This window comes from Phocoena sinus, chromosome 5, assembly GCF_008692025.1.
Source record: "Phocoena sinus isolate mPhoSin1 chromosome 5, mPhoSin1.pri, whole genome shotgun sequence".
Lineage (NCBI taxonomy): Eukaryota > Metazoa > Chordata > Mammalia > Artiodactyla > Phocoenidae > Phocoena > Phocoena sinus.
In genome coordinates this window covers 110,809,186-110,832,126 of record NC_045767.1, presented here as the reverse complement: position 1 = coordinate 110,832,126, position 22,941 = coordinate 110,809,186, and the positions used below count along the sequence as shown (strand labels likewise).

General features: G+C 34.4%; 1 protein-coding gene across 1 annotated transcript in view; it reads right to left on the bottom strand.

Annotated features, from left to right (window-relative positions):
• The window catches only part of IQCM (IQ motif containing M), a 361,372-nt gene that overhangs the window by 264,909 nt on the left and 73,522 nt on the right, over window positions 1-22,941 (bottom strand). The window contains 2 exon segments of the mRNA XM_032632005.1: window positions 3,154-3,209; window positions 10,884-10,909. Coding sequence (XP_032487896.1) covers window positions 3,154-3,209; window positions 10,884-10,909 — 82 coding nt within the window.

Genomic DNA, 22,941 nt, shown 5'->3' with positions numbered 1-22,941 from the left:
TGACTCCACTGGAAGAGGACTCTTGGAAGCTGGCTCCTGGTTTCCTCTGGACTTCATCCCATGTGCCTTTTCCCTTGCTGATTTTGCTTTGTATCCTTTCACTATAATAAAACTTAGCTGTTGATAAGGCTATGTACTGAGTCCCATGAGTCCTCCTAGCAAATCATTAAGCCTGGGGGTGGTCTTTGGGATCCCCAATACAATAATAAAATTGGAAATAAAATAAATGTCCAGTAATGGGAGATTCGTTAAGAAAATTACAATATATACATACATTGGATTATTTTTCAATAACAAAAAATTTGCCTATGAAGTTTTTTACATTATATAGAAAATTAAAAATATCATATACCTTATGCTTTTAATTATGAACCAAAAAATTCATAAACAACCAACAAATTCATAATTCATATGCTTTTAATTATGAACCAAAAAATTCATAAACAACCAACAAATTCATAATTCATATGCTTTTAATTATGAACCAAAAAATTCATAAACAAGACTAAACAAAAATATGCCAAACTGCTAAAACTGATAGCTTCTGGTTTGATCAATTTTTTGTCTGTATTCTTTTCTTTTGTTCCTAATAGGCTGAGTGCGAGGTTCATAAATTCTTCGTAACTGACTCACATTTTGAGGAAAGCTATCCTAATTGTGTTTTCCTCATATTTGCAGGTTATGCATGAGCTAGAATTATTGTGCAAATTCTGGAATGAGAATTAGAAATTCTGGAATGGAATTAGAAATTCTGGAATGGAATTAGAAAATGAAAATAAGAATCTAATCCCCTATGAAAGATTGTTAATTTTTAGTTATTTTCCTTTGTCTTTGATGATTGGGTGGTCAGAAGATTGAAGTTCATTAATGTTTCATTATCTTTACTGAAAGCTCATTAAAGCAATACATTCAACAGAAGAAAAAAGACTCTGGTGGCAGAAACAAAAGGATAATCATAGTATAGCATTTTAGCCCCGCTTGTGTTTGTATGTTTATTCCAAATGTTTCACTCTATTCAACTCTCCTAGTCATAGCTAGTATCAAGATAGATTGTCACCTTGCATATGTATGGTCATATATAGACCATATATGATTAGTGAAAACTTAAGACTCAATTGCAGGCAGAAAACTGTAGAAAATAAAATTAGAGGTTTGTGTAAGTACAAAGTGATTCACAAAGCCCAAGTCTATAAAGCTACAGTAAGTATCATACATAAATATAACAAACAAGATTAGTGAAATAAGCTAACAACAAGGACTTTCCATTGTTATGATCAACATTTACAATTTGGTTTTAAGGACCAGTCAATTTCAACCTGTCCTTTTCAGTCCTTTAAACCATTATCAGAAAGGAAGCAAAGATAAAACATAAATCAATGTTTCTACATGTTATAACTACAAGTAAAAGTTTAAATTCTGAGTGGATGATGAAAATTCTGAATATTAATGTGTTAAATGTTATCTATGAAGCTCAGTAGCCATGTAGACCCTGTTTCCATTATTACTAATAAATGAAAATTGACTGTACTAATCAAATATTTCACAGATGCTCTGTCTTCTTACTACTACACATCAAAAGATCAAATTCAACAAAATTTGGTTCTTTCAAGAAACATATATCATTTTAGCATCAACTTTAAGAATAATTGAGGACAAAATTAGGATCATTTCTTAGTGGTTTTACTAACCGCTATGTCCATATATGAATTTTTCCTCTAGTTTAAGTGCTCTACTTGCCTTAATCCAAAAGAGTATTGAAGTCCACCTCCACTCATTTGCTTATGCCATGGTGCCCACTTGTGATGGTTAATTTTCATGTGTCAACTTGTCTAGGACACAGTACCTGGATACTTAGTCAAAAATATCTAGATGCTTCTGTGAAGGTATTTTTAGACGAGATTAACATTTAAATCTGCTTTGAGTAAAGCAGATTGCTCTCTATAAGGTAGGTGGGCCTCATCCGATCAGTTGAAGGCCTTCAGAAGAGAGAATTCTGCCAGCAGACTGCCTTCAGACTTGAGATACAACATCAGCTTTTCTCTGGGTTTCCAGCCTGCCAGCCCATACTGCAGATTTTAGACTTGCTAGTCTCTGCAAAAACTAAACTAATTCCTTAAAATAAATCTCTCCATATATGAGGGGGAGAGGTAGGGGAGAGATTTATTTTTTAAAATCACATATGGAGAAAGAGAGAGAGAAATCTATCTATCTGTCTATCCCTCTAACTGTCTATCTAGACCTCTATGTACATACATTGATCAATAGACATCTATATCTGTATCTATATCTATAGAGAGAGATCCTACTGGTTCTGTTCCTCTCAAGAACCCTGGCCACTATTCCTAATCAGTCTCCACCTTCCCAAAGCACACCCAACTTTCAAGGCCAAGCTGTAATTCCATCATCTTTTTCTCTTCACTCATAAAAGCATATTGGAATTCAAAGGAATGTAACTGGCATGATTACAACAATAATCCTGAATCCATTCTAATTATTAAAAAGTTAAATAATTTTCAAAGTTTTGTCTTTCCAGCATTAAAAAATGTGCCTTGCAATCACCTCCTGATATGATACACCAATGTGAATGGTCATGGAGGCTGAGAGCCATTCATCCCCATCACTGGGACAGAACACAACTTGTATTGTGGGTTACCTTTTGTGTTATAACTCAGCCACAATGCTATAAATTCTTTATAAGACATGGTTGAGGTCTAAAATTTTTTTGTACTCATTATATATCTAGCACAGCATTTTCTATGGTCAGTTTTTAAAACGTTAAAAATGAAAACTTTAATCAATTTCATTGCCTTCAAAATTCAGATGACATCTTTACTTCTATATAGATACTTATACCAAATGTCTTTATTAAAGATGGAAGCAAAAATGATATAACAACTCCGTCTTTACTTGAATGAAGTTTTATCAAAATATGATGAAAAATGTGGAATTTGAACAATTACTAGTTATTAGTTGATATTAATAACTTATTAATTTTTAGATGAGATTATGATATTTTGGTGTGCTTTAAAAAAAGATTCCTTATATTTTATAATAAAATTGAAAAATACTTATGGATGGATAGCAAGAAATTTGCTTCAAATAATACAAACTAAGACGGGAACTGAGTGAGTACATGGATGAAACAGCACTGACCATGAGTTCATAATTACTGGAGCCAGTAATTACTGGATACATATGGATTTGGTATCCTACTCTCTTTATTTTTGTATATATTAAGTTATTCTATAATAAAATGGCTTTCTATCTGTTTATTCTAAAATATATAAATTTTCCAATGCCAAGGAAAGTTTGAATTAAATAGCTGATCATCAGGAAAAGAGAGCAGAACACAGAGCAAAACATAAATAACATACTTTTCTATCTGGCAAAATCTGGTTTGGAAAAGGGGGAATTGAACTGAACAATAAGGTGTAAGGAAGCTCAGCTAAGCAAAATCCCGAAGTCCTCACATGGTGGCTTTGTTAACAATATTCTAAAATCCTAGGTCAGAACCTCCCTCAGGTAGAGCAGAGCATCAAAAATTTGTTTACTGTCTATCTTCTCCACTAGAATATAAGTACTACAAGGTCAGTAGCTTTTGTCATGTTCACCCGTGCCTCTCCAGCAATGAGCAGAGCACACACAGTAAGTGCTCAATAAATATCTGTCAGTTATTCCTGAATATAAAATATGCTCTCTCCTGATTACCATCAAAATATCATAGATTATTAATTATAGGTATTAAACTATTAACATAAAAATTGACATCAAGAGGCTTCCCTGGTGGTGCAGTGGTTAAGAATCTGCCTGGCAATGCAGGGGACACAGGTTCGAGCCCTGGTCCAGGAAGATCCCATATGCCACAGAGCAACTAAGCCGGTGCGCCACAACTACCGAGCCTGCAATCTAGAGCCTGTGAGCCGCAACTACTGAAGCCCGCGCACTTAGAGCCCATGCTCTGCAACAAAATAAACCACTGCAAGAAGAAGCCCGCACACCACAACGAAGAGTAACCCCCACTCGCCACAACTATAGAAAGCCCGCATGCAGCAACGAAGACCCAACGAAGCCAAAAATAAATAAAATTTATTAAAAAAAATTCACATCAAAGATTTAAGTTTTATTTATGTATGCTTCTTCCTGAAAATTATTTATCAGTAACTTACATCTATTTAGTGTATTAAAAATAACTTCTACACACACCATCTCATTTTAGCCTTATATCCATCAATATATGAAAAGCATAATATATTATGGACAATTAGGTGTTGCCCAAGAATATAAAGTTGGCTTTATATGTGAAAATTAATCAGTGCAATTCACTATATACACTATATATAATATAGTGTATTATATATAGTGTACTATATACACTATATATAATACATTGAGAGAAAAATCAAATAATATTTAAGTACATGCATAAAAAAATCTTCCAAAATTCAACAAGCATTTATGAATAAAAAAATTGTTCTACAGCAAACTACCAAAAATGGAAACTTCAAAATCCTGACAATAGGAATCTACAAAAAACTGTAGCTAATATAATACATGATGGTGAGACAGTGAATGCCTTCTGCCTAAGATTTGAAACAAGATAGGATATCTGTGATCAGCATCATGCTAGAATTCCTAACCAGTGCAATAAAACAAGACAAAGAGAAAAAAAAAAAGACATACAGTTTGGAAAGAAAAAAGTAAAACTACCTTTATTCAGAATGACATGACCGTGTATGTAGTAAATTCTAATGAATCAGAAAGAAAACAATGAATTTTAGTAATGCTGCAAAGTACAAAGTCAATTAAAAAATCAATTGTATTCTATATAGTACCATAAACAGAAAAAGGAGTTAAAAGTCAGTATCATTTGCAAGAGCTTCAAAAATCAAAGCATTAAGGATAAATTTAACAAATAGCATATAAATATAAAACGTATATTTTAAAAAAATAAAATATTGCTGAGAGATTAAAGAAGACTTAAACAAATGAAGAGCTATACTGCGTTCATGGATTGAAGACTTAATGTTAAGATTGTTGTTCTATATCCCTCAATTGATACATAGATTCAAAGCAATGTCAATTATAATCACAGCCATCTTTTTTCTGGAAATTGACAAAATAACTTAAAATTTTATTTGGAAAGGCAAAGGAACAAAAATAGTAAAAACAATCTTGAAAAGGAAAAAAATCTGGAGGATATACACCACTTGACATCAAGATTTACTATAAAGCTACAGGAATAAGATAATGAGGTAGTGAAACAGAGTAAACAGACCTCAAATAGATGTGTACAAATACAATCAAAAATTTTGACAAAGGCACAAAAGCAATTCAATGGAGAAAGAAACCTCTTCAACAAATGATACTACCTTAAACTATACACAAAAATTAATTTGAAATGAATCATAGGTCCAAACATAAAAGCTAAAACAACAAAACTGCTAGGAAAAAAATACAGGTCTTCACAACCTTTAGATCAACAAAGTAATTTTAAAGAAGACACAGAAAGTACAAGTCACAAAGGAAAAAAATGAAAAAACTGGACTTCATCAAAAATAAAACCTTGTGCTAATAAGAAAATGCAAGAAAAAAAGGCAAGCTACTGAGAGTAAATATTCAAAACACATGTGAGTAAGTATTCATAACACATGACAAAGGACCTAAATCCCAGAATATATATAGACTCTTGCAATTCAATAAAAAAAAGACAAATGACTCTTTAAAATGGGCAAAAAACAGAGCCACTTCACAAAAGGAGATCTACAAATGTAAAACACGCATGTGAGAAAGTGCTCAGCATCATTAGTCATCAGGCAGAGGAATGCAAATTGAAACCCCAATGAGCTACTCCCACTGAAATGGCTAAAACGAAAGGGACTGACAACAACAAATGTCAGAGAATGTGGAGCAACTGGAAGGCCAATGGAAATGCAAATTGGTACCACCACTTTAGAAAACTTTCTCATTTCTAAAATAGTTAAACATACATCTACTCTGTGATCCATTAATTCTGTATCCAGGTGTTAATCCAAGAAAAATAAAAACACATGTCCACACAAATACTTGTACACAAATACTAATGGAAGCTTTACTTATAACAGCTAAAAACTAGAAACAATTCAGATGTCCATTAACAGGAGAATGGATAATACATGTGGTATTGTCAAACAGTTGACTACTAGTCAGCAATAAAAAAGAATGGACTACTGATACTTGCAACAACATGGATAAATCTCAAAAACATTATGCTAAATGAAAGAAGTCAGACAAGAAAACATACATAGTATATGACTTCATTTATATGAAATTCCTAAATTTCCAAAACTAAACAATGACACTAGGAATCAGATCAGTGTTACTTCTAGAGGTGGAGAGTGGGACAGGGGTAGACTGACTGAGAAGTGGCAGACGGGAACTTTCTGAAGTGATAGAAATGCTGTGTCTCAATATCTGTTCCCCAAAACTCACTGAATGGTACATTTGAGATAAGACCATTTTGCTACTGTAAATTATATTTAAGTAAAACAATAAAGACAAGTTAAATATTCTACATATCTTCTAGTAGTATCTTCACATGAGCAATTTATATTATTCTTGTTATGGTGCCAAATCAAATTTGAGTTATAGTCCTAAAAGGTTAAAAGCTCCTCCTATATATCTTAAAGGTACTTTCTAATTTGAAGTTCATCTTGAGAATAAATAATTCACAAAACAAATTAGAGTATTTCAAAGTCTAAATAGCCAAGTGGTTTTCCTGGGACTAAGCTCTTACTTTTCTCACTGGGAAATGAACTAAATTCAAAAACAGTTTTCTATATGTTGCACTGAGGTGGTTTTCTGTTGAGAATAAGAATTCCTGTGGATATTTTAAATTCATTAGTATGAGACTTTTTTAACTTTAGACCTTCTGCAATGTTATGTTGTGATTCAAGTATTAATACTCCATTCTAAAAATAGTAATCAGAGTTTAGTACTTCACAATTTACAGTTAACTTCTACAAAAACAATCTCATCTGATTTTTATATCCACCATGAGAAACAGATAAAGAGGGATTTCCCTCACTCATTATAAATAAGACAAAACTCTGGTTTTTTTCTTCTTTTATTCTTCTTATCATGAGTGAAATTCCTGTGAGTTTGTTTGTTTAACTGTTTTCCTGTTAAATTCTAACCACATTTTTCTATCTCTATACATCTCCATTTAAGGCTTTTTCCTTAGTTAAGATCCTCACTTTTCCTAAATAAATTATCCTTTTTATCAAACATTTTTGTCATTTTGAGGCCTATCTTGGGATACAAAAGCAATTTTAATGGAGCCAAAAATACAGTAAAAGTTTTTTTAACAACCTTGAGAAAATATTTGTTCTCACTTTCACTGATTACTAAAAACCTAACTCTGACAAAAACAAAACAATAAAAAAAGAAAAAAGAATTATAACTATAAAGAATATAAAATGACTCTAATTTTATTTAGCCATTTTACTTATTAATTTCCTCTGTAACAATTTACTAATTCTAATGAGAATTATTTTTAAAAGACCCTTCGTATTAGAATCACACACAAAATTCTATTTTTAATCATGTGTTATTTCAGAAACACTAAAAATTGAAAAAAATTGTGAATACTATTTTAAAAATTCATGTTCTACAAGATTAATTGTGGAAAAACACTTTCATTCACATGAAAATGATTAGGGGCAATTAAGATCATGAAAAACATAAGATTTCTTTCTAAAAGTCTGTTTTTCTTTCTTGTAAAGTGATAAATTCTATCCTTTTTTAAAACACAATAAGAGAAAATGCATCAGTCATTTAAATATTTTTCAATACATTCCCAAACCAAGTTTTGCCCCACAGAGGAATTTAAGTCAAAAATTAGAAACCCAGAAAAAGAAAACTTTCTAACATTCTATTTTCCTTATTTCCATGTTTTAGCCTTCTATTCCTTAAGTCAGATAAGCTTGCAAAATATACTATGACATACATGTAATTTACTATGGTCATGAATCATTAATTCTAATTTTTAAAACTTATGCCAGAGAAAACTACCTTAGGTGTAAGAAAGGGATTGTAAATCTAGTTGGAAAATTGCCTTTAAAAGGGTTTGGGGCCAGGTTAAAAGAATAAGATCGTGCTTTTTGTATTCTAAAAATTAATTCAAAATTCACTGTAAGTAAATGGACTAACATTAAGATTTTGGTTGTTCATGGACAAAGTCAAATTCACAGTGTGTATATTCAAGAAGAAATATTCCAAGCAGACAATAAGAGAGAGAGGAAAAAAAAAAAAACACTTTCAGAAAATGCTCTCACAGAGATTTCCTTTATGGAACTGATGGTACAAGTCATTACCATGACATTTAATAAATGGCACTTTTTGACTTCAAGTCAAAACCACCTTGGCTTTTGTTTGTAAGCAATAGAATTGTAGCATATTTTGCCAATATAGTTTCAAAACCTCATGTTTAAAAGATTCATATGCATGAAATGCTTGAAAGAAACATCCCTTATATACACTGTATTTCCCAGTGGACACTGTAGCACAAACTGATAAAAATTAAGGGTCAAAAAATAGGAAATCCATTTTCATACCCATTGGTGTGTAATTAAATAGATTCTTTGAATACTTGCTATAAATTAGTTCCAACTTAAAAGCAATGGAATATTTTACCTTTTGCAAAGCATTCAGGAATGACTAAAAGTATCATTTTCCCCCTTTAGCAAAGAAGGGATATTCTGCGAGCTCAACAGTTACTGCCTTCATCTGTCTAAACTATAAACCCATCTCATGGACTGCATAAGAAAATTTGGAGCTCCTTCAAAGCGCAATCATCCAAATACCACAGAGACTCTCATTGGTTTAAAGTACATTTTAGAACACAAGAGTATCGTTCCAGGATGTTAAATTTCAAGAATGACTGACTTTGGTTTCCCTGTGGGTTAGGACACAGTAATGAATAGTTCTCCTCAGACTTAGGATAGATTCAAAAATATATTGAGGGACACAAACATGTCTCCCAGTCCATAAAATTTGTATCACCCTTTGCCTTATGTATTAGAGAAAACATATCAGTTTTTTTCTTAATTAGGAATAATAAATGTGGTGGTTACCTAGCAGAACTCACACATAACATAGTATCTGCTCTAGAGGGGTGTATGTTCTAAGACATATATATCCAATAAGAATCAGTAGCCTATAGATAAGTGCTTACTTTTTTTTCTTACTTTTTTAAACATTTTTTAAACTTTTTTTCAAATCAAAACTGTTATTTACCACAGTTACACTCTATCAGGCAAGCAATACTTAACTAAACATAGAAAGATAACATAGCATGGCTTTCATCAGGACCAAACTAATTGTTACACCTAGTATTTTAGTTCAATACATGGTTTTGTCATCTGCAACCTCGGCAGATATTTATCTCATATTTACTAGATGCAGCTAAACAATGGATGCTTATGGTGTGGCAGGCACGTTGAGAACACAAGATGTTGAGAGCACAAGATGAACAAGACAGCCCCAAGCTTTGAGAAATACACAGTCTAGTAGGGAAAAATAAACAAAGACAACTCACCACCACTTTGTACTAAGGGTTTAGTAGATTTATCTGTGGAGGCTCACTCAGAAACAAAGCAACTCTAGGGGCAGCTTCACTGGTAAGGGGACCCTCAAGGATGGTAAGTGGGTCTAACGTGGAGTAGAAGAGCTTCTGTTCCTTAGAGGAATTAGGGTTCTGAGTCCTACATTCTCAGGACACTCAAATCCTCTTTGGAGATCCCTGAGACTTAAGTCCAGAGAACTGTTTAGGCAGACAGTAGAGTATAGGTGAGAGGACACAGCCGAACTCCAGAAGTTGCCCACAATACCCTGCAAGGCTGCTCAGGCAGAACAAGACTGGGCTGTCAGGAGCCTCTCAAGAAACCTAACAAATTGTTTAACACTGTGCCATTGTCCTAGTTGTTTTAACTAGAAACTCCAAATAAATCTCTCCAGGGGTTTAGCCCTTCAATTCTTGCTTTAAACCCGTTTAAAGACTCTGCCTTCTTCATAATTTTATAATACATTACGAGATCTTCAGAACCTATCCTTTGTCCCTAATGGCCTCTGCAGTGTAAAGCAGTCTAGATGCATGGTGACCAACCATCCCATTTTGCCCAAGACTGCCTCTACTTTAGTACTGAAAGTCTCAGATCCTGGGAACCTCCTCGGTCCAGGGCAAACTGAGCCAGTTGGTCACCCTAAGATGTCCCACTCCCAAGCCTCTAGCAGAATAGGTGCTCAGCCTTGCTTTTCCTGGTGAAGCTGATCTTTTAAAACTCTACTGTTGTAAAAGTGTAACATACATAGAGGAAAGTACACTAAATGTTATATGCACAGATTTTAACAAAGAGTGGAGCACTTAGTACCAGAAACAATATATTTGCCCCATCCCAGAATGCTTCCTTCCCAATCAAAGTACTTTCCCTCTCCCAAGACCTAACTACTTCCCTGACTTTTCTTTTAAACATTTGTGTCTTTTTTTGTAAATGTACCAATAGTATTAAACTATAACACTTAGTTTTACCTTTTTATTTGAACGTGATCTACCAAAATACTTCTGTGTTTTGCTTTTAGTGCTCAACATCATATTTACAAAATTCATTCATGTTGCTGCATGTAGATACAGGTTGTCCGCTCTCTTGCAATATACTCTTCCCTTGGATTTACCGTGATTTATTCATCATTGTGCTGTTGATGACATTTGAATTGTTTCCAGCCTGGAGTTATTTACAGACCATGCTGCTATGAACATTCTTTTTTATTTTTTTTAATATTTATTTATTTATTTATTTGGCTGTGCTGGGTCTTAGCTGCAGCATGTGGGATCTTTAGTTGTGGCATACAGGCTCTTAGTTGCAGCATTCGGGATCTAGTTCCCTGACGAGGGATGGAACCCAGGCCCCCTGCATTGGGAGCATGGAGTCTTAACCGCTGGGCCACCAGGGAAGTCCCTGAACATTCTTGTATGTGCCTCCTAATTTATGTGTGTCAGAGGTTCTCTAATGCAAGTCTATGGATTAGGAGAATCCTCATCATCTGGGAACCTGAGAGAAATGCAGATGCTCAGGTCCCAACCCAGACTTACTAAATCAGAATATTCATCTTACCAAGATTCATTTGCACATTAAAGTCTGTGTGGAAACTATGCAGTACAGGGTGAGAGGCACTGCTCTACAGCGAGCTAAGGAGTGGAATCACTACCATTAAGCTTTACTTGACACCAGTAAGGGTATGAGCATCCCCAGCCTTCAACATCCTCACCAACACTTTGTACTCTCAGTCTTTTAGATCTATAACCATCTGGTAGGTGTGGTCTCGAATCCCCTAGCTTTCCTTTGCATATACCTAATCACCAACAAGGCTGAGCATCTTTGTATAAGTTCATAAAGAATTTGGATTTTAAACTCCCTTTCCAGTCTTTTGTCCAGTTTTCGGCAGGTTGTTTCTCATTTTCGCCCTAGTTTGAAGGAATCTGTTATATACACTAGGTTTTAGAGAACTGTTGGTGATATATATATTGTAATTTTTTTCTCCCACTCTGTGACTTGTCTTATTACTCTTTTTGGTACATTTGATGAATAGAAGTTCTTAATTTTGATATAGGTAAGTGAATCAGTTCTTTCACTTACACTTGGTGATATTGTGTCTTGTTTAAGAAATCCTTTCCTACTCCATGACCTTGGATATATTTCACTATATTGTCTTATAAAATTAAAAGATTAACATTTTTATTAAAATGTAATTCATGCAGAAAATTGAACATAAGAATTCAGTTTAGTAACTTTTCACAAACATCCTTGTTAACTATGACTAGATTAAGAACCAGAACATTTCTAGCAATCAGAAGCTCCCCTAATATTTCCCTTCAGTCACTACTCACCAAGAGTGAGGTGATGTGAAATAGTTGTCTAGTTGTGCTTTTTTCTATAAGGATATTTATTCTAGTACAATGTATTGAAAAATCCCTTTTCTTCCCATGCATATGTAGTGCTACCTCTTTGGTATGTATTTTTATATAAGGTATAGATCCCTTGGCAAACTCACAGCCCCAGCTTGGCCTAGTGATCACTGTCTGACAGCCCTAGAAATAGAGACATCACACTCCAGACCTCCTGTCCACACTGGCTCTCCAACTCGCTCTGCTCATCTATCCTTGCCCAAAGTGGACACCAGGCCCGCCAGGCCTCTCACCCATAGCAGCATGCCCACTTCCCCTGCATGCCTGTATGCCTGGTGTCTGTCCTTAACTGAGGCTCGCATGCAACTCAGAAGGCTGCTTCCTGCTCACCCAGTAACTGTAGACCAGCTATGGTCCAGCCACACAGGGAACTTCTCTGCCTGCAACAGGCTGCAACTACACCTTCTCCAGTCTTGGGGAGGGAGGTCCCTTCCAAATTCTTCCATCTCTGCATACTCTCCTTCAGCCTTAAAATACCCTATAGAATTCACTGACATCTCTTTTACCATGTCTTAATAACTCCTTATATATTAAATTTCCCCAGTTTAAATCACTATGTAGTACACGTCTCCTGATTGGACTTAGAATAAAATAAATCCTTTATATTTCTGAAATATAAAATTTTAACATCTTCTGAAATATAATATTAATTTATCCCTTGAATCCTTGATAGACTTTACCAGCAGAATCATTTGCCCTGGTAATTTGGGGAAAAATATTTTTCACAAAGATGTACTTTCTTCAATAATTGCAAAAGTCTTCAGGTTTTCTATTGTTTTGTTAAGTTAGGGTAGTATATATTTTTCCAGAAACCTTCTTATTGTGTATAAGTTCTCAATATTCCCTTTCTTTTTCTGTTAAGTCTATTTCTATAGTGATATCACCTTTTATATTCTTAATATTGACAAAAGGATAAAAATATATATACTATGTAAACAGAAGTCAAAAGAAAGCTGAAAAACCTTTTACTTCAACTTTTCTATAGTCTATATTTTAAATGTGTCTCAAAAACAACATATAGTTGATTTTTTTCACCCTATACTCTGAAATTCTTTGACTTTTAACTGGAGTATTTTGTTCATTTTTGTTCAATGTATGTGATAATAATTATAGATGAATATAAACAATAGTAATTTTTTACTTGTATCTACCTTCTAATTTTCACTTTCTATTTTACCACGTTCCTTTCCTCCCTCTTCTTGCCCTCATTTGTGTTATGTACTATGCTTAATGCTATTTTTAACTACTAGTTTAAAAGTTATACAATTATGAAAGTGATATTCTAGATATTAAAAAGTGAATACTTAACGAAAACTCTTCAGATATTGCCTCTGCCATATCCCTTAGATGGGATATCCTCTCCCTCTTGGACTCTGATCATTGGGATATTAGATCTCTTGATAGCATTTTCATAGTATCATTCTTGCCTTCCCTTCTGTATTTTGCAACTTGTCTTTCTATGTTGCATTCTGGATAATTTCTTCTAACCTTACTATCATTTCACCGGTTATCTATTCTGCTGTAACCAATATGCTACCAAGTATGCCAATATAGTTATTGCGCTTTTATGTTCTAGAAGTTTTGTTGTTTTAATTTCAAATTTATGTCACTTTTTATAATTTCCTATTCTCTACAGATATTTTCAACTTCTCTTATTTCTTTAAACACACTAAGTATAGTTGTTCTAATATTTGACTCTGATAATTCCAATATGTGAATCTAAATGAGCCTGTTACTATTGTGTATTTTTTTAGCTGGTTTTTGTACCTTTTGCATTGTTTCTTTATGTGCTTAGATATTATGGACTCCTTGATCTTCACTGCCCTTAAAAATTAATTTAAGCTCCTTTCATTCAAGAGGGTTTACAGTTCCTTCTGCCAGCAGCCTGGGGGCATTACCAGTTGGAAATCATCTTAACCTAAGTTATAACTTGAGGCTCCCTGACTAAGCTAGGCTATGCATACACAAGGTACAAATCCATGCAAGACCCTGTGAGTGGCCACAACTCCTCAGGGAATGTTTCTTTTTTCACATTTTTAAAAAGTTTTTGCTTTGGTTGGAGAAGAAATGGGATACATCCTAGATTGCTCTTACTGGCTTAATGTAGGGAGGCTCTTTTATAAAAGTCTCCAACATGGACAGGCCCTGAACCTTGACTCTGTCCTCCTTACATACACGCTTCCTCTTCCCAGGTGTCCAGTATCACAATGCTTTCATGGCGTAAACAAGTTTCCCACTCGAATGTTCTGCTTCTCACTCTGGTTAATAGGTGGTCAATCAAAAATTGACCAGTGGAGTTCTCCACTGTCTTTTTAGTTCTTCAGTGATTTTTAAGATAACTTTAAAACGTAATTTATTTTAAAAAATTTTTTATTTCAAAATGGATGATTTACCCAAATAACATTTCTCTCCATTAACTGAAATAAATACCTCGTTAGAATTATTAAAGCCAGAATTTAATAGATTTTGTTACTCACAAACTAAAACAAGATACTATTCCAATATCCACAGTTCCTTGGCTAAATAACACTTTTTTATAGTTTTATATAAGTATTTATCTGTCCATAAGTAGATAACTAAGCAATGTTGGCCTATATTTCTATCTCCTGAAATAATAATCACTGGCAGGTCTCCAAACACCTTTTTCCCAACTTAACAAAGACACAAATTTAAACACAGTATTAAAATAAGGAAATCAATATTTCTCAATGGTTCAATATAGCTGTTATAAAAAGCACAATGTGTTTTTAAGAATACTTTAGATTTGTTTCACAAAAATATTACTTATCTGTTAAAAAATAAATTGTGAGTTATAACAATCAGCTAATCCATTCTCTACCAAAAGATACTACCCCATATGTTATGGGTTAAATTGTGTCCTCCAAAAAGAAATGTTGAAGTCCTAAACACCAAATATCTCAGAATGTCATCTTTTTGGAAATAGGGTCATTGCAGACATGGTTAGTTAAAGTCAGATGATGTCATACTAGAGTAGAGTGGGCCCTTAAATCCAGTATGACTCATGTCCTTATGAGAAGAGGAGAGACGCACAGACCTAGTAGAACAGAGCTATGTGAAGCCAGAAGCAGAGATTGGAGTCATGCTGCCACAAGCCAAGGAATGCCTGGAACTATCAGAAGCTGGAACAGACAAGAAAGGGTCCCCCCTAGAGGCTTCAGAGGGAGCATGGCCCTGCCAACACTTTGGGTTTGAACTATAGCCTCCAGAACTGTGAAAGAATAAATTTCTGTTGTTTTAAACCACTCAGGTTGTGGTAATTTGTTATGGCAACCCTAACAAATTAATACAGCCTATTAAAATGTTATGTTTAATTTTACTCATCAGTAACTTCTGAAGAAATTATAAGACTATCATTTAACATAAAAGTACAGATAGGTAATAATAAGAGCTCTGTGTTGAACATTAATGTATGAACTGCAGATTTTTCAGGGAGGCTTGCTTCTTGGCATTTGCTTTAGTTACTCAAAATATTATCATGCCTTTTCATTTGTAAATTTTGGGGTAAAACTATAGTCTTTACCCCTTCTTCTCTTAGAAACAGTCCAAAAATAATAATAAAAATGAAAAAAATCAGAAAAGCAAATTCCTGAGACGAAATGAGAAGACATCCACAACTCGGAAGCACATTATCCGAGAAAGAGCTTCCAGATACACATGAAAGTTAAATGAGAGTGGAAGAAAGGGCAGTTAAAGATGCCCATGGTTGCAGATCTCAGACAATGCAGAGAATAGCTCGCTACGACAAGTAGCCACAACCCGAGGAGCGAATCCCTTCGGAAGAACGGAACTGAGGTGCTTATTCTGACAGCAGAAGCACCGTGGACCACGTTCTTACAAGGTCTCAAGAAGTCAGGAAAGGGGGCTGAATGAGGAACCACACAGGGATAGGGCATATTTTCAGGACTCAACCTCCTTGTTGTGGGGGTAAGGAGAGACAGTCAGCAATGTGACCTGTCCCTCAGAGTGGGCACAGAACGGCTGAGCGGGAAGTAGAGGCTAAAGGAACTCATGTACAAACAGGGACCCGTGTCATTAGTGGTGTCTCCCATTAATCTGGAAAACTGCTCTGACCCCTGACATACACAAACCTCCAAAACTCCTACAAGTGGCTGGTACAGGAAGAACTCACCACAAAGTGAGTAATGAAAAAAAAAAAGGTATACAAAAAATACTGCAGAAACAAATAAAATGGAAAAGATGCTAAAAAATATGATGGATAAATACCACAAGAAAAATGTCTCCAGGGGTAACAAATGGGATGAAAAATATTGCCACAAACAATGTAAACATTTTGACCAAACATATTGCCTAAGGTTTTTGGACGGAAAAAAAGGTAATTGTTTCTATTAAATAACTCCCCCCCTGCAAAGGAATGTAAAAGCTGAAGAAAGATATGGTCAGACAATAGAAATACCCATGTGAGCTGATGGAAAGAAATAAAGTCATTTGCAGAAATGAAGGTCTATGTTCTCAAGGGCATTATGCTAAGTGAAATAAGTCAGACAGAGAAGGAGAAATACTGTATGATGTCTCTTATATGTGGAATCTATGAATACATATATGTATATGTATATGTATATATATGCTAAGCTCACAGATATGGAGAATAGATTTGTGGCTGCCAGAGGCAGGGGATGGAGGGTGGAAGAAATAGGTGAACTGTTTTTGTTTTTTGTTTAGGTAAATTGAAGTTTTTAAAAAAACAGAAATGAAGACTGACTATGGGACACTGAAAACAGGATTGATAGAAGAGAACAATGTGAAAAACAATAAAGACTTTAAAAGGATTACAAGAAAATGATACACATAGAGAACAGGCAAAGGAAGAAAAAAGAACAAAATAATAAAATAAAAATATATTAAGGACATAGTTTCAGGAGCAATTACCAAAATAAAATAAAATTAGGATCTTCAAATTGAAGGACATACTTTATATCAGGAAAAAAAACTGTCTCTGTTTGATGCTTATCGAAACGTATCTCAGAAACATTATTAGAATGCAGAATTAAAGAATCTTTTAAATAGCCAGACCAAAAGAACAATACGCCTATAAGAAGCAAAGCCACAAGCTAAAAGGCAGTGGAGAAATGTCTACACATTACTCAAGAAAAATGAGTGTGACGTAAGATTTTTATCCTAGCCTAGATGACACAACTAGTAAATAACTAACTGAAATTTTAAGAGGGAAAAGAAGTTGGTAAATGATGTGAGTAGCCGATTTCAACATCATTTATAGTCAAGGTGGAAAAGTACCATTTGGAATTAGTAAACTGCATGATCAAAAAGAGGTATATTTAAAGTATAAGGTATAGAGTAAGAGAAAAACACATATCTAACAAAATCTGGTGGTGGGTTAAAGAGAAGGGAGGGAAGAATAAATAGATACATATAAATTCCGTTATTGTTCACAGGAGGGAGTCATAGTTATGTATAAAGAAAATATGTCTTCTACTCATGAAATATTAACTGCTATGGGAATTGACCTCCTGTCACAAACAATGAGAAAATTAGACCAAAGATTTATTATAAATATATGGTAATTAGGAGAGTGTAGTAGTACTCTTCCAAGGCTAGACAAACAGATTGATGGAACAGAAAAAGAGCACAGAAACGTACCTATGAATATGTGGACATTTATATGGCAGAGGTGGCCCTGAAGACCACTAGGTAATGAGGGATTTTTCAGTAAACATTTCTAGGACAATTGAGGGTCTCTATGAAAGGGGAGTGGGGGAGAACGGGGAGGGAATAAAACTCGATCCTCCTCTCACACCTTGTGCAAAAATCACTTCCAATGTGCTTAAAAACCTAAATATATACATAAAAGCAATAAATAATTTAGAAGATAATAATGGACATTAATTCAATGATAGGTAGCAAAGAATTTCACATTTTAAAGACAAGATACAAAAAGAAATAGTCATAATGGAAACATTGATAATTTTCAATTCCTACTTATCAAGAGACACCATAAAAGAGTATATAAAGACAAACCATGTAAAGCAGAAACTAACACACCATTGTAAAGCAATTATACTCCAATAAAGATGTTAAAAAAAAAAAAAGACAAACCATGGAGCTGGAGAAATTTTTTCAACACATGCAATTGACAAATATGCAGTTTATAAAATTTTACAGAGAGTTTTTACAACTTAGTAAGAAAGACACTCAAAAGAAAATTGGAAAAGAAGCAACTAAACAAGATTTTTTTAAAAGAGGAAATCCACATGGCCAAGAAGCATATGTTAAGAATGCTCAATCTCATAAAAAATCAGAGAAATGCAAATTAAAATAAACAATTTTTAAAACACTGAATCCCAACTGATTGGCACAAATTTATGTGTTTAACAATTCTAAGACCTGAAGAGGTTGTGAAACAATGGGAATATTCATTCTCTGCAAGTGTAAATGTGAATTAGTACTAACCTTGTAATACAGTTTGACATTATTGAGAAGTTGAAGGTATACATAATCATGAACCAGAAAATTCTCTCCTTGGTATAAACCCTACAGAAAGTCCTACACATGCGCAGCAAGAGATATACACAGTATGATTCATAACACTCCTAAAGTGAAAACAGCTCAACGTCCATCAAGAATAGACTAAAAACTTCATGATATATTCCTAAAATGGTATACTGTACAGCAGTGGAAATAACAAACTACAGTAATATTTAGAAGCATGGACAAATTTTATAAGCAATGTTGACCAAAACAGGTAAGGCACAGAAAATACATGCAGTATGATTTAATTTACATAAATTTAAAAAATATGTACAAATAATTCACCATCACTCTGGATGGTAGAACTAGAGAGAAAAGCACAGACACTATTAACACAAAACTAAAGCTAGTGGTTAACTCTGAGGGGTGAATAAGAGTGTTCTTAGTGGGAAGAGAAATGGTGTGTGTGGGGGGGCGACTACTGGGCACTGACAGTGTCCTGTTTTATGAGCTGCATAGTGCTTACACAGGATTAACTGTGTAACCGCGTAATTCTTCATCACATCATACCAGGTTTTCATTTATTCAGCTGTCTCTCTGTCTGTCATGGTGTGGTTTTATTTGCTATTTAATGTGCTCCCTTGAGCATGAGGACACTGGCTGGGCAAGCACAGACCCACATAGGTGTGCAGGCTGCGTACACCCATGGGGCCTTTCTTGCTCCTGTATCCAGACCCGCATCAGGGGCAGAGGGTGGCTGCAGTCACTGGGCTGGAGCCTGGAAGTGGGTGGTCAAGACCCCATCCCGGTGGTCAGAGAAGGGGCCGGGAGGTGGAACCAACTGGAAACTAAGGCTCCAAGCTTCCAGTGCATGTTCCATTATCCTATCAGACTCACTCACAAACCACAATTTTAAAGGTAAAATTATTAAGAATTTCACAATGGCAACCACAGAGCATCAAGGCCCAAGCACTTACCCCTTCTGAGGGTGTAGTCCTATGTGACTGAAGGGTCGCATACCCATGAAGTCAGCCCCACAACATACATATAATGTTTTCTGTTCATTTCTGCCTGTAGGTTATATTGCACACGCATGTGTGTGAGCCCTTCTATTTCCTTCTGCAAGTCCCGGAGCCCTTGGTCAGGCCTGAGTAGAAGAAGTGAGAAGATCTGAAGTGATTGTGTCATTAACGTTTTAAATTGGCTATCAGGCTGAAACTGGTTTACCAGAATTGTTCCTATATCTAAATGTAGGCCTCCGTGTTTAAAGGCTGTTTTATAAATTAAGTATTTATAATTAAGATCACAGGCAATTAATTCCACAGCATGCTAAGCAACTGAACATAATTGTCCTTGGCTCCACTTTTGATGCCAAGAACCTCCTACTCTCTGATTCTAGTTTCTTCCTTTCCACTCATATGTAACTGAAAAAAAGTACTATGTTTGGTGGGGTAATGAATAAGATCTAATAAAAGTGGACACAAATAGATTAAGTCATCTAATATGTGACTTAATTCAATTTCGGAAAAGAAATGGGGTGAAAGGGAACCAACCAGGTGCTCAGCTTATGATACTTCAACACTTTCACAATAATTCTGAAAGGCAGATACAAATATCTCACTCCTACATAAAAGGACACAGAGGTTAGGAAGAGTAAATACCCAATCCACGGGCATCCAGCTAGTAAGTGGGTATACACATGGTTCTATCTGACTACAAATTTATCCTATTACCTTTCGTTGCTTCCTTTTTCTCTTTTTTAAAACATTTACTGTCCATTTACTATGTGCCAAGCATTATCACAGAAATGAGTGACCGAGATCTGGTGCAGCCCCGAATCCAAGGCTGTGCTGTCAGTATGGTAACAATGTGCCCATGAGCACTTGAAATGTGGCTAGTATGAACTGAGATGTACAGTGTGTTAAATTATGCACAAGATTTCAAAGACTTAGTAAGAAAAAAAGGATGTTAAATATGTTAATAATTTTTCATACTGATTACATATTGAAATGATAAATTTTGTATATATGCTTTAGGTTAAATAAAAAGTGTGTTTAAAATTTCTTTCAGTTGCTTCTCTTTACTTGTTTAATGTGGCTACTAGAAAACTGTAAGTTATAAGTGTTTCTCAAATTTTATTTCGACTGTACATCACTGGTCAAAAGATATTCTCTCAATCTTACTTCAGGATATATAAATGAATTGCCTATATGTAATTTTAAAATTATAGGTTATAGCTCAAGATTATTTTGAATAAGAAATTTCATATTTGAATCAACTATATTTTGAGATTGTTTGAATAAGAAATATATGAAATTCACTGTGGAATACATCTTCCTCCCACCATCAATATTTATTGACTATATATCCCATCTCTCTTGAGATTTTTTTAATTGGCCTAAAATTAGCTAAAGCGTATTTGTTCTTCTTTTCCTGACAGAGTGTATGGTGAACAGAGAAATACCTGGATTCAAGACACAAGCATGCTTGTAATGGATTGAAAACAGTTTTTACACCCCACAAGTATCTCTTAGAGATTTCCTGAACACTTTTAATATCATAGCATGCATTCTCCCAGCATGAAAATTTTTGGTTGTTTAGAATTTGGTACATTAAAAATATTTTTCACATTTTCCTAAAAAAGATGAGGCAAGTTGCGTTTTCAGACAATAAAACACTTGTGCTTTTATGAAATGTCTGTTAACATGAGCAGTGGGGCATCATACAAGACAGCTATCTTTCCTATTATATTGTTACATACTGAAAAAGCAATACAAGCCAATTTATAATTCAATATAAAGGCAGATGCAGTAACATCACTGATGAACTTTTAAGACTGACTGAAAATGCAATTTAAAAAAGTATGTAGAGTAGTAAGAAACAAAATTTAGACTGTATGGGATCAGATGGACTAAAACTGATGCAAAAATCACACAAATTTACACGAGCTTTCAGTCCATAACATTAAATGTACCACAAAACAGTCATTTTATAAGCTCATTGTATATTGAATCATTCTGTTCTGCCTTGAAATACAGCTTTAAAATATCCTAATTTTAGATTTATAGAGCAAAATATTCATTGCTACATATAAGACAATATGAACATTTATAAAGCAAAACAATAAAATGGAACAAGAACTGAGAATCAGAAGCCTGATACTGGTGAGACTTGAGCTAGCTGCAAGCTTCCTGATATTTAGTTTCTTCACCTGAAAGAAGAGAAAAGTCAGACTGGCCATGCCTGAAAATCCCATCAGAATCAAGGAGACAACATATAAAAAGAAACTTATTACTAGTATATTATTATATTAAAAAGAAAGTTGTTCTATTATTTTATTATAAACACCTATCCTTCAGTTAATATTTTGAGTAGGCATTGTGGCAAAAATAATAAAAATATTTTAAATATCTTAAATTTCACTTTTTCAAATCACTTTTATAATCACCTTGGTATAAAATAATAACTGAAATTGCACTAATAAAAGAAAATATTTATGAGAAGGTACTTAATGATTACAGTAGAATTTGGGGAGATAGGTAAGGATAGAATTAAAAGGGCAACTATCAACAGTCTAAATGTACACAAGGCGACTCTCTTAGAAAAACTTGTGGTTACCAAAGGGGATAGTGGGGTGGGGGGGGTATAAATTAGGGGTTTGGGATTAACATACACACAGGACTATATATAAAATAGGTAAACAACAAGGACCTACTGTGTAGCACAGGGAACTACATTCAATATCTTATAATAACCTATAATGAAAAAGAATCTGACAAAGAATATATGTGTGTGTATATATATATATATATATATATATATATATATATATATATATATATTTGTATAACTGAATCACTTGAAACTAATGCAACATTGTGAATTAACTATACTTCAATAAAATAAATAAATAAATGTACACAAGACAAGCATCAACTACCTCCCACGCCACCTGTTATGATATGGTGGAAACTTGCATAAAACAATCTATTTAGAAATTTTACTATCTTCGATTTTGTTACTTTAAAAAATCTATTTTCCACTTCTGAAATGGGTTGAGACTCCCTCCCTCGCTCCCTCCCTTTCTTCCTTCAGCTGCCTTCACACAGTGTCAGAAGGCAGGAACAAAGAACATGTCTTTTCCTCCTCTGATACTGAATGCCATGAACTGAACTGTGTCCCCACAAAACGTTATGCGTTGAAGCCCTGCCCACCAATGAGACGGTATTCGGACACGGCATCTTTGGGAGATAATTAGGTTTAGATAAGATCATAAGTATGCAGACCTCATGATGGGATTAGTGGATAGGAGAAGACCAGAGACTTCTCTCTCTTTGAATGTATGGTTTGAGGAAAGGCCAGGTGAGAAAACAGCTACAAGGCTGCAAGTCAGGAAGAGAGCTCCCATTAGAACCCAATCATGCTGGCACCCTGATCTCAGACCTCCAGCCTCTGGAACTGTGAGAAAATACGTCTGT